Source organism: Pipistrellus hanaki (genome assembly GCF_964339955.1).
Source record: "Pipistrellus hanaki genome assembly, chromosome: 10".
NCBI lineage: Eukaryota > Metazoa > Chordata > Mammalia > Chiroptera > Vespertilionidae > Pipistrellus > Pipistrellus hanaki.
Window position 1 is genome coordinate 41900169 of NC_140512.1, and position 16922 is coordinate 41917090.

Sequence of the window (16922 nt, forward strand, 5' to 3'; positions counted from 1 at the left end):
CCTCTCATTTTACATATATGACATCATTTGTTGGTTGGTCACAGGTCTCCCCATCCCTCGGCACTGGAGTCTGTGTAATTTATGTTCAGTGCTATAGTGAGGAACTGGTTTAAACTAGGAGTCATTCCGTGGCGCAATGGATAGCACATTGGACTTCAAAACTAGGAGTCATGTGTCGTAGCTACAACCTTTGATCTTTAGGTCAATTGGATGAGATATACTTTTCTACTAATGTGGCCTGTCAGCCAATACAAACATTCCCTAAAACGTGCTGAGCCTTGGGCGACATACCACACCGAGACCTGGGGAAGTCCCTGTTTTCAGAGAAGCTGTGGTTTTAGTGGTTCAGCATTGTGTTTATAAGCGGTAAGATATGGAGGCAGGGCCTCAGCGGCCATCCTGCCAACTTCCTGATTTTATAGATGAGACTCTTGAGGTTTCTCGATGTTCCTAGGCATTTAGCTAGAAACACAACAGGAATAAGAAGAACCCAGATGATTTCACTCCCAACCCAAGGTTCTTTCAAGATATTTCAACATAATTTCTGCAAAAGGGAAGTGCTCGATAATGAATAAATTAATAGTAGCTCTCTGTTATTGACACATTCTAAATCATTTGGACTCCAACTCATTGGATTTGGGGGCTGAAAAGGAGGGGCCCTGAGATAATCTAGTCTCTTGGTTTTACAGATAAGGAAACTAACACCGTGAGAGGTTATCTGACTTATGTGAGACCCATAGCTTCATGTAGAGCCTAGCTCAGTGCCCAAGTTTATTAGTATCTTAGAGCTATATTCTTTGAGACCTTGTAAAATAAATGAAGCCAAAAGTGGGCCTATGTATTTTTCATGAAACTACTTCTTTTTTTTTTTAATATATTTTATTGATTTTTTTAATATATATTTTATTGATTTTGTACAGAGAGGAAGGGAGAGAGATAGAGAGTTAGAAACATCGATGAGAGAGTCATCGATCAGCTGCCTCTTGCACACCCCCTACTGGTGATGTGCCCGGGACCCTTCAGTCCCCAAGCCGACGCTCTATCCATTGAGCCAAACCGGTTTTGGCTCATGAAACTACTTCTAGGGATGTTCTGGCATCTGACATAATCTATGCTTTCGATATAGATTATTGCCATAGTTCTGTGATTTTTTTTTTTTTTGACAGCTCTTAGAAACTAAGATGTCAGATAATGGCTTAAGAGAAAGTGCTTATAATTTGGTCATCTTAAACTCAGATTAACTTCTTGAGGTTTCTGCAAGAAATCTTCAAGTGGTTTACCATTTTTTTCATTTTGCTCTCCTTTTCTCTAAGGCCCTATCTTCCCTAGTTTTGCATGGCTTCCTCTCAAAATAATTCAAAATATAGCTCTTAAGTCTTAAAAATAAAAGGTATTTCTTTCCTTTTGGATTTTGGTTATCTTTTTTTTTTTCTTTTTCTTTTTTTCTTTTTTTTTTTTTTTAATATATTGATTTTTTACAGAGAGGAATAGAGAGGGATAGAGAGTTAGAAACACCGATGAGAGAGAATCATCAACCAGCTGCCTCTTGCACACCTCCTACTGGGGATGTGCCCGCAACCAAGGTACTTGCCCTTGACCGGAATCGAACCTGGGACCTTTCAGTTTGCAAGCCGACGCTCTATCCACTGAGCCAAACTGGTTTCGGGGGATTTTGGTTATCTTGATTATTAAAACCTACATCTTGTCGTGATTCTGTTTTTTGAGGATTTGGGTGTTTTCAGCATACAGACTATATAAAGTTAGTCTTGCACTCAGGAAAATTGGTAGACTGATGTTTTTGCCTTGAGGCATTTAGAGAAAACATGACAGCCCCCCACCTCAAAAAGCGTCTCACTATTCTGTAGCATTGCACCACAGCCGAGAACACACAATGTGCTACGTCAGTGTGGTGCGGATTCAGAGAAAGGATATCTAACAGAAAAGCCTACAGAAAGAAAAGGAGACTTGAACTCAAAAAAGTCTACATTGTGGTGTATTATTACAGCAGAAGCAAGAAAAGCTAACTAGGTCTGGGAAGACAGAACTTTATACAGGGGAATGTCTGCGAGTGTATAATTATAATTAGGCCGCTTCCCGGCCTAAGCTGGCAGTTGGACATCCTTAGCACTGCCACGGAGGCGGGAGAGGCTCTCACCACCACTGCGCTCGACAGCCGTGAGCCCAGCTTCTAGCTAAGTGGCACTCCCCCTGTGAGAGCGCACACCAACTCCCAGGGGGCAGCTCCTGCATTTAGCATCTGACCCCTGGTGGTCAGTGTGCATCATAGTCACCAGTCATTCCACCATTCAGGCAATTTGCATATTAGCCTTTTATTATATAGGATAGTTAGTATTTATCAAGCTTATTGTCTAACATGTACAATGACCAATGACAGTATTTGGAGAGTTGGAAGATTTAAAAACTTGAAGATTTCTGGAGAAATTATAGCCCAAATTGCAAGTATATAGAAGCATATGCCTTGTCCTGTGTCACACACATGTACTAAACACATAAAGGTTAACCACATTGGCCCTCAGACTGAAGGGTCCTAGATTCAATTCTGGTCAAGAGCACATACATCAGTTGTAGGTTGCAGGTTCAATTCCCAGCCCCACTCTACCTAAAAATCAATGAGAAAAATATCCTTGGGTGAGGATAAATTTTTTTTTTAAGATATTTTGAGAAGACTCCACATTCAGTTAGATTTTTCATCCTATATAATAAAAGGCTAATATGCAAATAGACTGGACGGGGGAACAACTAGTCGCTATGATGAGCACTGACCACCAGGGGGCAGACGTTCAACACAGGAGTTGCCCCTTGATGGTCAGTGTGCTCCCATAGGGGGAGCACCGCTCAGCCAGAAGCCCTGAGCTGGGCTCATGGCTGGCGAGTGCAGCAGTGGTGGTGGGAGCTTCTCCTGCCTCTGCAGCAGTGCTGAGGATATCCAACTAAGATTTCCCGGACTGTGGACTGCAAGAGGACACAGGCCTAGCTGAGGGGGACACACACCCCCTCCCGAGTGCACGAATCTCATGCACCAAGTCTCCCAGTGCACAAATTCATGCACCTTGAAAGAAATTGTGGGCTACAAGGCTGCGGTGGGCATAGGGGCGGGTCTTGGCCCATCCTCTGTGCCCCTGCCAGGCCCCTCCCACCACAGCCCCCGGTCCCCTGTCTTCCAGCAGCCCTGCTCCCACTGCCGCCGCTCCCATGCGCGGACAGTGCCACCCCCCACTCGCACCCACTGATGGTGTGGAGCGATTGGGGCCAGCGCCAACAGCAGGTGTGAACATCAGTGGTGCGAGCAGTGGCTTCTGCCCCCATCACCCCTCAGGAGCAGAGGGAGGTGGAGAAGCCCTCAGGGGAATCAGGGCCGGCAGCCACTGCTTGCACCCACTGACCACACCAAGTGATCAGGGTTGGATGTCAGCAGGAAGTACAAGCAGCTGCTCCGGCGCCTGCAGCGAGTGCAAGCTCCCAGCAGGACCACAGCATATGGGAGCAAAGAATTTTCAGTAACCACCAGAGGCTCACCCTAATGACAGCAACCAGCACCCTGCCTTGGTCTGAGTCTCCCCCACCTCCAACCCCCACCCTCATCTCACCTATTCAGCCATCCCACCAGGGCCGATACTCCACCATGTTCCATGCGTGCCCCCTGATGATCAGTGCACGTCATAGTGACCGGTTCGGTTGTCCTGCTGTTTGGTCTATTTGCATATTAGGATTTTATATAGAGAGATTATACTATTTTATTTTTAGTTATTGTTAATCCCTTACTGTGCCTAATTTATCAATTAAACTTTATCATATGTATGCATATGAAAAAAACATAGTGTATGACTATCCACAGTTTTAGGCATTCACTGGGGCTCTTGGAACAAATCCATCATGGATAATGGAGAACTACCATACTCAAGTATTTCATAGTAAATATCATGACTTTAAGCATCTGGCTGACTACACTGACTGGCTCAACTCAATGTTTACAGAAAATATCTCACAGCAGTCCCCAAAATACCTTCTAGCTTTAGACATTGGTAGGACAATGGCAGTTTAAACTTCATATTAACCAGTGATTCTTTTTTCTTTTTTTTCAATCCTCACCTGAGGACGTTTTCCATTGATGTGAGAGAGAGAGAAAAAGAGAGAGAAAGAAAACATTGCAGTAGTCGGTTGCCTTCTGTACACACCCAACTGGGGATTGAACCCATCACCCTTCAGTGTATAGGAAGCTCTACCAATCATACCAGCGTATGAGCCCCTCTGGCCAGGGCTACCATTGATTCTTTATAACACTCTATACATCTAGCAGGGATGGGATGAGGATATTCACATTTAAAGAAAAGTTGTTTTTTTAAATAATGAACTATTTTGCTTATTTTAGAATTTTCCTGTTTTATTACCCTCAGTAACAGAAAGAATGGAAGACTGGGTGATGATGATACATTGACATTTATTTTAGAGCCAGAAAAACCCAAAGCAGCCACTGTCTTCTTGCCCTCTGCCAACAGATGGGGGGGGGGGGGGGGGGGAGCCACATGATTGGATAATAGTCTCAAGCCAAACATTTTTATATGTATTCTAGTAAATTAACATATTCTTATGTTTTGTTTTTTCTCAACTGTCTTTGCTTTATCCTTTTCGATTATACTTTTCTGTTACTGAAAGCTTCCTGTACTTTCCTGTTACAGGATTATAGCTGGACGGACATCCGCTGCCCCTTTGAAAAACGAAGAGACGCAGCATGCGTGTTTTGGGACAATGTTGTGTACATTTTGGGTGGCTCTCAGCTTTTCCCCATAAAGCGAATGGACTGCTATAATGTGGTGAAGGATAGCTGGTATTCCAAACTGGGCCCCCCAACACCTAGAGACAGCCTCGCTGCCTGTGCGGCAGAGGGCAAAATTTATACATCTGGAGGTTCTGAAGTCGGTAAGGACTTTCTCAGTGTTTTTGTTTGGGGCATGTGTTTTAAAGCCAAGTATCTTGGCTTTCATATTTAAATAAACAGTTGGTGTTATTTATCCAGATGTTTTTTGACATAATTTAAATGTATATGTAATATTTTAGAGCCCATTTCTTGAAGGCTTACCATATTCCTTTATAAATCAGTATTTTTTTTATTTTTTTTTTAAATATATTTTATTGATTTTTGTACAGAGAGGAAGGGAGAGAGAGAGAGAGTTAGAAACATCAATGAGAGAGAGTCATCGATCAGCTGCCTCTTGCACACCCCCCACCGGGGATATACCCACAACCAAGGTACATGCCCTTGACCGGCATCGAACCCGGGACCTTTCAGTCCCCAAGCCAACGCTCTATCCATTGAGCCAAACCGGTTTCGGCTATAAATCAGTATTTTAAAAGAACTTCAACTTCCTGCATTATGTCCATTTTTTTAAAAAAATGTCCAGTTTTTTTAAAATGTGTTGTTATTTTTAGAGAGAAAGGAAGGGAGAGGTATAGAGAGATATAAATATTGATAAGAGAAGAACATCATCAATTGGCTGCCTCCTGCACGCCCCCTACTGGGAATGGAGCCCACAACCCATGCATGTGCCCTGACTGGACATTGAATGAGAGGACCTTTTGGTTCCTGGGTCAATGCTCAAACACTGAAACATACAACCGTACCTTGATAATATACTCAAGAATGGACCAGCATGATTTCAGGGTTTACCACACAACCACTGAGAGAAGTCAGGAAGAGTAGCATTGTTGGTGATGCAGTGGCTGATACAGAATACTGGAGGCCCAGAGCATGGATTTGTGCACCAGTGGGGTCCTGTGGGATCAGGCCAAAACCAGCTCTCTGACATCCTGAGGGGTCCCAGATTACGAGTGTAGGCCAGGCCGAGTGACCCCACCCGTGCATGATCGGCGCTGGGAAGGGATCCAGGAGGTTTGCAGACTCAGTGGGGAGGAGGATGGGGCTCCAAGGTGTGTCCGGCCTGTCTGACTCAGTCCCAAACGGCTGGACCCCAGTAACAAACTAACCTACCAGTTGCAGTGTCTGCCCCCTGGTGGTCAGTGCACGTCATAATGAGCGGTTGAGTGGTCTTAGCATATCATTGCATATTACACTTTGATTGGTTGAACTGCAGACTGGATGACCAGACACTTAGCATATTAGGCTTTTCTTATATAGGACTAGTGGCACAAAATTGGTTGGAGGGTAGTTCCCTCAGCTCAGCCTGCACTCTTTCCAATTGGGGACCCCTTGGAGGATGTGGTATTGGGCCTAAACCAGCAGTTGGACATCCCTCTTACAATCTGGGACTGCTGGCTCCTAGCCGCTTGCCTGCCTGATCTCACCTAAGTGCCTCTGCCTGCCTGCCTGATTCCCCCAAACCCCTCTGCCTGCCTCCCTACCTGCCTGATTGCCCCTAACTGCCCTCTGCTGACCTGATCTTGCCCCCAACTGCCCTCCCCTGACAATCTGGTTGCCCCTAACTGCTCTCCCCTGCCAACCTGGTTGCTCCCACTGCCCTCCCCTGCCAGCCTGATCTTGCCCCCAAATGCTCTCCTCTGCCGGCCTGATCGCCCCTAACGGCCTCTGCCTTGGCCCCCACCACCATGGCTTTGTCCAGAAGATGTCTGGTTGACCCAGTCTAATTAGCATATTACCCTTTTAGTAGTATGGATAGAATATATAGGTTAGGATTGCTTAAAGCGGGGGAGGGAGAACCTTTTTCATCATGAGGAGATGCTCTTGGCAGACAAAAATACATAATCCCTTTATCTGGACTGATAGCCATATACACTATTCTGCCAAACCAGTCATTAAAAAATTGAACTGCTTTCTTACACCTTACACCAAACAGCTGTTGCCCTTAAAATCCCTCCTCAGCCCCCACCTTAGGTTCTGCCTTCACAGTTCATCCAGTTTAGGTTCTGATTGGTCAATTTCTATGCCAGTCAGCATCTTCAGGCCTATCAACAGGCATGATCAGAGAGGCAGGGCTGATCAGCAGCCCCAGTGGATGTGCAGCTGCTGGCCAGGCCGGGAGAGAGAAAGAGAAGCAAGTGCTCATCAACAGCTGCCTCAGAGGCTACAGATCAGACCCTGCTTTTCTCTCCCAGCCTCTCTCTGGGCCTGATTCGCAGCTCTCTTGGCAGTCAGTGCTGGGTCACAGTGCCCGCGGCAGCAGCAGACAGTGCTGTGTCACTACGGCAGCCCAGCCCTCACTACAGGACTGACTTCCAGTCAGTTGAGCCTTCGGTCATTTTGGATGTTATGGACCCTTGTTCTTTATATATATAGATTATATGGTAAGCCTCAGAATATTATCAGATAGCTTTCATATTTTAAGATATGGGTTTACCACCTGTAAATAAATTGCTTTCCCCCTCTATATAAACATTTCAAGTTTGGATAATTCCCATCATGCACTACTGGGCTGGAGAACATCCATAAAATTCCTTATTGAATTTTCTTTTGAAATCAAACCAAATCTTTTTTCTAAAATGTAATTACAATATATAAGTCTCTCCACACATCCTTCTGTGAATATTTTCCAAGGTCTGTACCAACTGTTCCCACATTGTGATGCTGTTATTGAGTCTAGAAAAGACTCTATAACCTTAAATTTTTTCTTCCAGTAACTGACTCCCTCTACAGTCAGCTCACTCCAAGCCTACAATACACACTCCATCAAGAATGATGGGGCCTTCTTCTTTTCCAGGAAACTCAGCTCTGTATTTATTTGAGTGTTATGACACGAGAACTGAGAGCTGGCACACAAAGCCCAGCATGCTGACCCAGCGCTGCAGCCATGGGATGGTGGAAGCCAATGGCCTAATCTATGTTTGCGGTGGAAGCTTAGGGAACAATGTTTCTGGCCGAGTGTTGAATTCCTGTGAAGTTTATGATCCTGCCACAGAAACGTATGTATAGATTTAAAACTCTGTTTCACAGTATTGTATTTGTTAGCTCAGTGAAAAATGTGTCCAAAAGAGCCCAACGGAAGAATTTAGCTCTTATATTAAGAATGTACACACAGCTTTAAATGTTTACAGCCTGGACCTTCCTCTGCACCTTAAGAAATGGCTTCAGTTATACCCTGTGGCAGCCCCTCTCTTTCTCTTCCTCTGACTGCTTGATCAAACTCATGAAATAACTTCCTTTTAGAGGTCAGGAAATGTAGGGGAGGAGGGAAGAAATTAGGATCAGTAGTAAATTTGCCTTTAAGAAATATTATATGTTTAATTGGAAATAGTATTGAATTATAACCCTAGGTATAATGCCTTTTGTCAGTTTGTGCTTATGAAAGTATGTCTGTATTTATGTTTATTAAGTAAAATTATTCTTAAATCAACTGGGAAGTAACTGCTTTTTAAAAAACAAAATAACTTAGGCAGAACCTAAGTGCTAAAGAAATAAATGATTAGCCAATTTTTCTGATCTTGTAATTGATGAAACCATAGCTATCGGTTGGATGGTTGAGCAGTCAGCCAGTCACTTAGGCTTTTATATCTATAGATATGACCAGTCTTCCCTCCTACTTTTTTTTTTTTTTTTAATATAGTTTATTGATTTTGTACAGAGAGGAAGGGAGAGAGATAGAGAGAAACATCGATGAGAGAGAGTCATTGATCAGCTGCCTCTTGCACACCCCCTACTGGGGATATGCCCGCAACCAAGATACATGCCCTTGACCGGAATCGAACCCGGAACCTTTCAGTCCCCAAGCCGATGCTCTGTCCATTGAGCCAAACCAGTTTCAGCTTCCCTCCTACTTTTAAAGGGTTTAAAGAAGCATAATTAGTAATTCCTTTTTGAAACAAAAATGCAGTTACAATAGTTTTTTTTACTTGTACTTTCCTCATCTGGTTACCAATGTTAGAAATAGAATTGAGCGCAACATATCTTGAAATTTGTCTTTTGCCTAGTGTTGAGACTAGGCAATCTCATGAAATCATCCAGATTTATTACTCCTTTCAAAATGTACCTTTGTACTTGCCAGAACACACTGGCTTATCCTCATCTTATTGTCCACCAATTCAACTATCTATCCCTTCTTGCCGCACACCACTGGAGTGTATATTAGCTGTCCTCCCTCCTAGATCAATCTCTACTTTACCTACCATAAGGTAAAGTGTTCAAAAGTGTTGCAGCATACTGACTGGAAAACTAGTCTCATTCATCCTGCTGCCTAATTCTTTTTTCATTTCTAACAAATCTCTTAAAGTAGGACCCATACCATATAAACTCCAGGCTTCTAAATTTGTTCAGGCAGTATCAATGTAAATCAATAAATTATTTTTGTTCATATTTGCAGAGAAAACATTAAAGTAATTCTGCAACCTCAATATTTTTTTAAAAAAAACAAGGTGACTATATTCAGTTTAGGAAATATTTTAAAACTTATACATCTTAGCATTTTTTTTAAATATATATTGAGCTTATATATTAATCTAGAGTCCCAGTGCACAAAATTTGTGCACTGGAGGTGGGGCGGTGGCGGGGGGGGGGTCCCTCAGTCTGGCCTGTGACCTCTCACAGTCCAGGAGCCCTCAGGAGACGTCTGACTGACTGCTTAGGCAGTACCTTTCCCTTGTTTTTTGTTATCATTTTACAAGTTATTGTGTACCAAAGGAAATGGATTTCTTCCAAAGACATGTTAATAGTCTCAGGTATGTTTTTATGTCATATCCTATCAGAGTTGAAGGGAATAAAATCTATATTTTCCCACCTATAAATAAATTACTCAAAACCACTGTAAAGCTTTTGTTTTCTAGTCTTTCAGATGTGTGTGTATGTATGTGTACGCGCTCATGTGACTGGTAAGTGAGCACTTAGTTGGGTAACAGATCTTTCTTATAAATTAATATTGTCTGTGAACAGTACACTAAAAACTTTTTTATTTTTTCAGATGGACTGAGCTGTGTCCAATGATTGAGGCAAGGAAGAATCATGGACTGGTGTTTGTAAAAGATAAGATATTTGCTGTGGGTGGTCAGAATGGCTTAGGTGTGTGGTGTTAATTCGCTGTTCAACTTTCCCAATAATTTGATACTTCCTTATCTTAAATTATGGAAACATTTCTCAAAATCAAGATATAAGGGTTTATTCCATACATCATTATACTTATTTTTATGGTATATAGTTTATAGAGCCCTAACCGGTTTGGCTCAGTGGGTCCCAGGTTCGATTCCTGTCAAGGACATGTACCTTGGTTGCAGGCACATACCTGGCGGGGAGTGTGCCAGAGGCAGCTGATTGATGTTTCTCTCTCATCCATGTTTCTAGCTCTCTATCCCACTCAACTTCCTCTCTGTAAAGAATCAATAATATATATATAACTATTGAATAACAAATATTTGAACTTCTAAAAATCTTTAAAAACTTTTAAAATATAAGTTTTAGGACTTGTAGCCAGGCTCTGAATGGCAAACTTTTGTAACATTTTTAAACATTGCATGAAAATACTAGTATTACTAATTTATTAAATGGGTCAATTTGACCTTTTTATTTTATTTTTTAGATTTTATTGATTTTTAGAGATAGAAGAAGAAAGAGGGGGAGAGAGAGTGACACATCGATTGGCGGCTTCCTCCTTATTCAACCCCTTGAGCCCCCAACCAGGGCATGTGCCCTGACTGGGAATCGAACTGGCAACCTTTTTAAAAAATATATATTTTTATTGATTTCAGAGAGGAAGAGAGGGAAAGAGAGATAGAAACATCCATGATGAAAATCATTGATTGGCTACCTCCTGCACGCCCCCTACTGGGGATGGAGCTTGCAACCCAGGCATGTGCCCTTGATCAGAATCGAACCCAGAGGCCCTTCAGTCCCCAGTATCCACTGAGCCAAACCGTAGGGCTAGCAACCTTTTTGGTTGGACAATGCCCAGCCAACTGAGCCATACTGGCCAGAGCTTTATTTTCTTAAATAATATACTAAAATCTTAAATAATTGCTTTAAATAATGGACACTCTGGACTGAATCTATAGATTATTCCACAAACCTCATTTTAGTCAGCACCTTTAAGCATTACTTAAATGTTATCTCTATTCATTGCTATTTTCCATAAACTGCTGAAAGATAAATAAATAATACAAGAACAAAATGGGACATTTGAATAACTAGTATTAAAGTTAATCTAAAGGAAAATCCAGATTGGTTTACTTTTTAATTTTGCATAATTATTTATGATTCTAAAATGACAAAAATTGAATGTTGTGTTAAGGTAAGAATAGATATGTGGCATTATAAGATTCTTCACCTTTTCTGCATACTTGGACATTATCATAATAAAATGTAAGAAAAATGAAAAGAAATATTATTTTAAGAGATCTTAGAATTGTTTATGTAGCTCATGTTATTTTATTCATTCTTTTGAAGGTGGTCTGGACAATGTGGAATATTACGATATTAAATTAAATGAGTGGAAGATGGTCTCACCGATGCCATGGAAAGGTGTAACAGTGAAGTGTGCAGCAGTTGGCTCTATAGTTTATGTCTTGGCTGGTTTTCAAGGTGTGGGTCGATTAGGACACATCCTTGAATATAATACTGAAACAGATAAATGGTTTGCCAACTCCAAAGTTCGAGCTTTTCCAGTAACAAGTTGTTTGATTTGTGTTGTTGATACTTGTGGAGCAAATGAAGAAACCCTTGAAACATGAAAAATGAGTGGACTTCAAGATTTATTGGAGACTCAAAAATATGGCCACCAATACTTTGCTCCAAGAATTGGTTACAAAGTTTGAGTTTGGTGGGTTTTGTTTTCTTTGTGTGTGTGTGTGTGTGTGTGTTGCTATTGTTGTTGTTGTTTTGTGTTTAAGGAACTTTCAAGTAAAGTAAGATCCCTATAAAATCAGAGTTCCTTACTTAATTCAAAGACCACATTTTAGCTGTCCACATAATCATGAATATATCTAGCAAGAAAACTTGAAAAATACTAAGCATTTGGTAAAAATATGAATTTTTCTTAAATGAATTTCGCACTTGTAACTATAACTATGGCAGAGTGGGAGATTGGCTCATCGGTGAACAGTCTCATCTTAGCTCTAGATTCTATTTTCATACATCACAGAAGTGCTATGTAGTTAGGCTGTTTGTTTCAGTTCAGTCAAGAACTAAAAAATAGTATGGAGCAGCTTAGCTCCCATAGTTTTGCTTGTCTTCATTTGTTCCCTTTAATGCCAAATGTGTTCCATTTTTAAAAGCAAGGCAAGTGAGTCGAGGCATGTGCACGCTCTCTCACAAACTTCATAATTGCATTTGGGACTTAAAAATGTACCCAACTCCTGATGAAATATATTTAATCCACTTAAATATATGCCATCTTTTAAACAGAAATGTCAAGCTTAGCACCCATTATTAATTTGTCACTGTGTTATCCAGGGCTTAAAAAATGATTGTCTCTTTAGTCCTCACTTCAAATAAAATCCAATTATAATAGGAATGATTGACTAGCCAAAAATAAAGCTATTTATAGCAAACTTATAGGTCACTAGAATAGTACTGATAATTATACAATATCAGTGTTGATTTTGAACTTCTAATGGATTAAAAGGTACATGATTTATTTTCCTTAGCAAGATGCATCAGAGATATTTGATCCCATTGTATCTAAAAGTTTTGTAATAATTTGAATTGTATATTTGTCATCTCTTATTAATTGCTTTTGTGAGGTCAACAGGTCTTTTACAAACCCATCTACTCCATTTCTTCCTACTAATGTTTTGCCCGTTTACATTATATGTATGGAATGAGCTATATAAAGCTATCACCATCAATGTTTTTATCTGGTAACATTAAATATTTTTTAACTTAAAACACTGCTAAGTTCTATTCATTCTTTATTTTAGATATGTTAATGATTTTTTTTTTTTTATTTATGAAACAGTGTTCCTGTTTTAATTTTGTTTTCTCTGTATGGGAGTTGTATAATCTTAAACACTAAAAATGTTTAAATGAAAACGGAACTGTAAAAAAGCATTGTTTGTTTACATAGGTTTTTTTTTTAATGTACATAATAGCTTTATCTATATATATAAAGGCTAAGCGACTGTCCAACCCTCTGACACACATTGACCACCAGGGGGCAGATCCTCAAAGCAGGAGCTGCCAAACTGCAGTGACTTGGCAGCAGCAGAACTTTGCAGAGTACCCTCTCACATTCTGGGACCCCTTGGGGGTTGTCAGAGAGCCGGTTTCGGCTGGATCCCCACAGGCCAGGCTGAGAGACCCCACCTGCCAGAGGGACCCCACTCACCCCACAGACACCCTTTGAGCTGTGGTGCCACCCCAGGTGTGGCCGGCCAAAGAGGAACCGTGGGAGGTTGGCTCCAGGGTGTATCCAGCCTGTCTAGCCCATTCCCGCCCTGCTGACCACCTTGTAGTTAATTTCAATGTGCACAAATCTGTGCACTGGGCCACTAGTTAAGATATAATGTACATATCAAACAATTCACCATTTAAAGTATACCATCCAATGTTCTTTAACCCTTTGCACTCCGAACCATTCTGGACATTGGCTACCAGCTACTCCGAACCATTCTGGACATTGGCTACCAGCTACTTGACGCTACTTTGCGAAACGTGCGTTGAATTAACTCAATTCGCTGTAATCACTAATAAACTGCAATGTCCCCTGAGAGGGGACATCCGAGTGATATGCTAGAATTCCGATGTCCCCTGAGAGGGGACAGCAGAGTGCAAAGGGTTAATATATTCGCAGAGTTGTGCAGCTGTCACCACAATTTTGAAACACTTTCATCACCACAAAAAGAAACCCCATACCCATTAGCAGTCACTCACCATTTTCCCATGTCTCATTTCACTATGGCTCCTGCAACAAATTACTACAAACTTGGTGGCTTAAAACAACAGAAATGTTCTCTTTTTTAAAAAATATATATATATTTTATTGATTTTTTTTTTTTTTTTTTTTTTTTTTTTTTACAGAGAGGAAGGAAGAGGGAAAGTCAGAAACATCAATGAGAAAGAAAGATCAATCAGCTGCCTCCTGCACACCCCCTACTGGGGATGTATCCGCAACCAAGGTACATGCCCTTGACCAGAATCGAACCTGGGACTCCTGAGTCCTCAGGCCAACGCTCTATCCACTGAGCCAAACCGGTTAGGGCCAGAAATGTACTCTTAATACAGCAGGCAGAAGTTCTACATCAAGGGTCAGGGAATTTCCTTCTGAGGGCTCTGAGGCAGAAACTACCCAAGCCTCTTCCTACCTTCTGGTGGGTGCTGGCAGTCCTTGCTGTTCCTAGACTTATAGCTGCCTCACTTTATTCACTGCCTCTGTCTTTACCTGGCCTTTCCCCCGTGTGTCTCTGAGACTTTATATGGTGTTATAAGGTCAACAGTCATTGGATTTAGCCCACCCTAACCCCATCTACTATGACCTCATCTCAGCTGATGGCATTTGCAAAGACCCTATTTCCAAATAGGTCACATTTTAAAGTTCTGAGTGGGCATGAATTTTGGGGAGATATTATTCAACTCAGTTATATCCCTCAAACACCCAGTCCTAGGCAACCATTAATCCTTCTTTCTCTAGATTTGCCTATTCTGAACACTTTTATGTTGGGTTTTAAAGTTTTCACTCTATTGGGGGGTAGGGAAAGAATGTGTCATGAGAACACAGATAAATCTGCATTGAGGAACTTCTACAAAATAAGTTGTAGCCTTCAATAGTGTCAAGGTCATGAAAGTCAAGAAAAGACTGAGGAAATATTCCAGAATGAAGGAGACTAAAGAAATATGAGTAAAGCAATATATGGTCAATGACAGGAGACAAGAACATACGATAGGGTAAAGATAGTCTATTCAATAAATGCTGCTGAGAAAATTGGACAGATACATGCAAAAACATGAAACTAGATCACCTCACACTATATATAAGAATAAACTCAAAATGGATTAAAGATTTAATGTAAGACTCGAAACGGTAAAACGAGAACATAGGCAAATCTGGCAACTCTCATCAATATGTTTTCTGATATATCTCCTCCAGCAAGAGGGGGGAAATGGAGTCTATATCAAACTGAAAAGGTTTTGCACAGCAAAGGAAATCAAGAAAATGAAAATACAATCTACTGAATAGAAGATGTTCACCAATGATACACCTGATAAGGGGTTAATATCCATAAATTACACAGAACTTACATAACTCCACACCAAAAACTCAATCCAACTTAGAAAAAAAAAAAAAAAAAATGGGCAGAGGACCTGAATAGACACTTCTCTGAAGAGGACATACAGGTGGCCAATAGACATATGAAAAGATGCTCAATGTCACTAATCATCAGAAAAAAGAAAATTAAAACAATATCACCTCACACCTATTAGAATGGCTATCATCTATGAATAAATACCAAGTGTTAAAATAAATTAAATAAATACCAAGTGTTGGTGAGGATTTGGAGAAAAGGGAACCCTGCACTGTTGGTGTGAATGCAGATTGATGCAGCCCCAATGGGAAAGTGTATGGAGGTTCCTCAAAAATTTTAAAAATGAAACTGCTTTGCTGAAACCAGTTTGGCTCAGTGGATAGAGCATCTGCCTGCAGACTGAAAGGTCCCAGGTTCGATTCCAGTCAAGGGCATGTACCTTGGTTGTGGGCACATCCCCAATAGGGGGTGTACAAGAGGCAGCTGATCGATGTTTCTGGCTCTCTATCCCTCTCTCTTCCTCTGTAAAAAATCAATAAAATAAAAAATAAAAAAACTGCTTTATGACCCAGCAATTCCACTTCTGGGTATATATCTGAAGAAATCCAAAACACTAATTTGAAAGAATCCATGCACCCCTGTGTTCATTGCAGCATTATTTACAATAGCCAAAATATGGAAGCAACCCAAGTATTCATTAATAGATGAGTGGATTAAAAAAAAAAATGGTGAAATTACATATATACCACTCAGCCATAAAAAAGAATGAAACCTCACCATTTGTGACAAAATGGATGGACCTAGTGGTTGTTATCCTAAGTAAAATAAGTCAAAGACAACATGATTTCATTTATATGTGGCATGTAGAGAACAAAACAAATGAACAAACAAAATGGAAATAGATTCGTACATACAGAGAACAGACTGATGGTTGCCAGAGGGGAGAGGGGTTGAAGAGCTGGGTAAAAAAGGTGGAGAGATTAAAAAGTACAAATTGGTAGTTACAAAATAGTGATGGGTCCATGGGAGAGGCAGTATTTGCTGGGGGCTGGGGGCTGCCAAAAGGCATACATTCACCAAGAACTAAAGGCTCCACAGCCTAAAGGGCGAGGGAAATACCCATTCATAGAAGACAACGGGGAAAACAAACGGGACAAAGAGGAAAACAGATTTTCACAGGGAATAGAGGATTTTACCACAGGAGGGGGAGAAAAATAAAGGGGGACCCCATGTAGGGTTTGAGCTCTATCGCTGCTACAGTGACCAATTAGAGGAGAACATCAGGACATAAAGACTGCAGGCTTTATAATCCTGAAGAAAAAGGGGCTTAGTGGGCTACCCTTTGGGACCCCTTCCCCATGTGGGAGTCTGTGCTTGTTTCCCAAAAAATGTCCCCCTTTCCCCAAACCACCTTTTGTCCGTGGCTTCATTCTTCATATCCACCTGAACAAGAACCTGGAAAATCAGCCTTGCATCCTGCTCAGAGGAAAACCACGAGTTTCAGTTTAATTTCCGCGTTTCAACACCAGAGGTGCTGTAGGGTGTCTCACTCTACAAAAGAGAGTTGTAGGATTTGTGAGGAAGGTGCACGTTAGGTAAAATTTAAGTGAAACACAGGCTCAAAGCAAAGCCGTTGTGTGTAAAAGCAACATCAGATTTGTTCTGAGAAGTGGGTGTGTAGGCTCACCTTTCATTGGAAACTACAAAGTGAAGAGAATATGAGATGTTCTTTACAGGAACCCCTTATCTGAGCTCCACTCCTGGATAGAAAT

The 16922-nt window shown here is 41.2% G+C and overlaps 1 protein-coding gene across 2 annotated transcripts in view; it reads left to right on the top strand.

The window, feature by feature from the left end:
- The window catches only part of KLHL7 (kelch like family member 7), a 41507-nt gene extending 28711 nt beyond the window's left edge, over positions 1 to 12796 (top strand). For both annotated transcript variants that reach the window (XM_084896539.1, XM_084896540.1), the window contains exons 8-11: positions 4698 to 4938; positions 7692 to 7893; positions 9882 to 9979; positions 11357 to 12796. In XM_084896539.1, coding sequence (XP_084752665.1) covers positions 4698 to 4938; positions 7692 to 7893; positions 9882 to 9979; positions 11357 to 11640 — 825 coding nt within the window. In that variant the 3' untranslated portion in view covers positions 11641 to 12796. The remainder of the gene's footprint in view (positions 1 to 4697; positions 4939 to 7691; positions 7894 to 9881; positions 9980 to 11356) is intronic.
- Positions 12797 to 16922: the final 4126 nt, after the last annotated feature.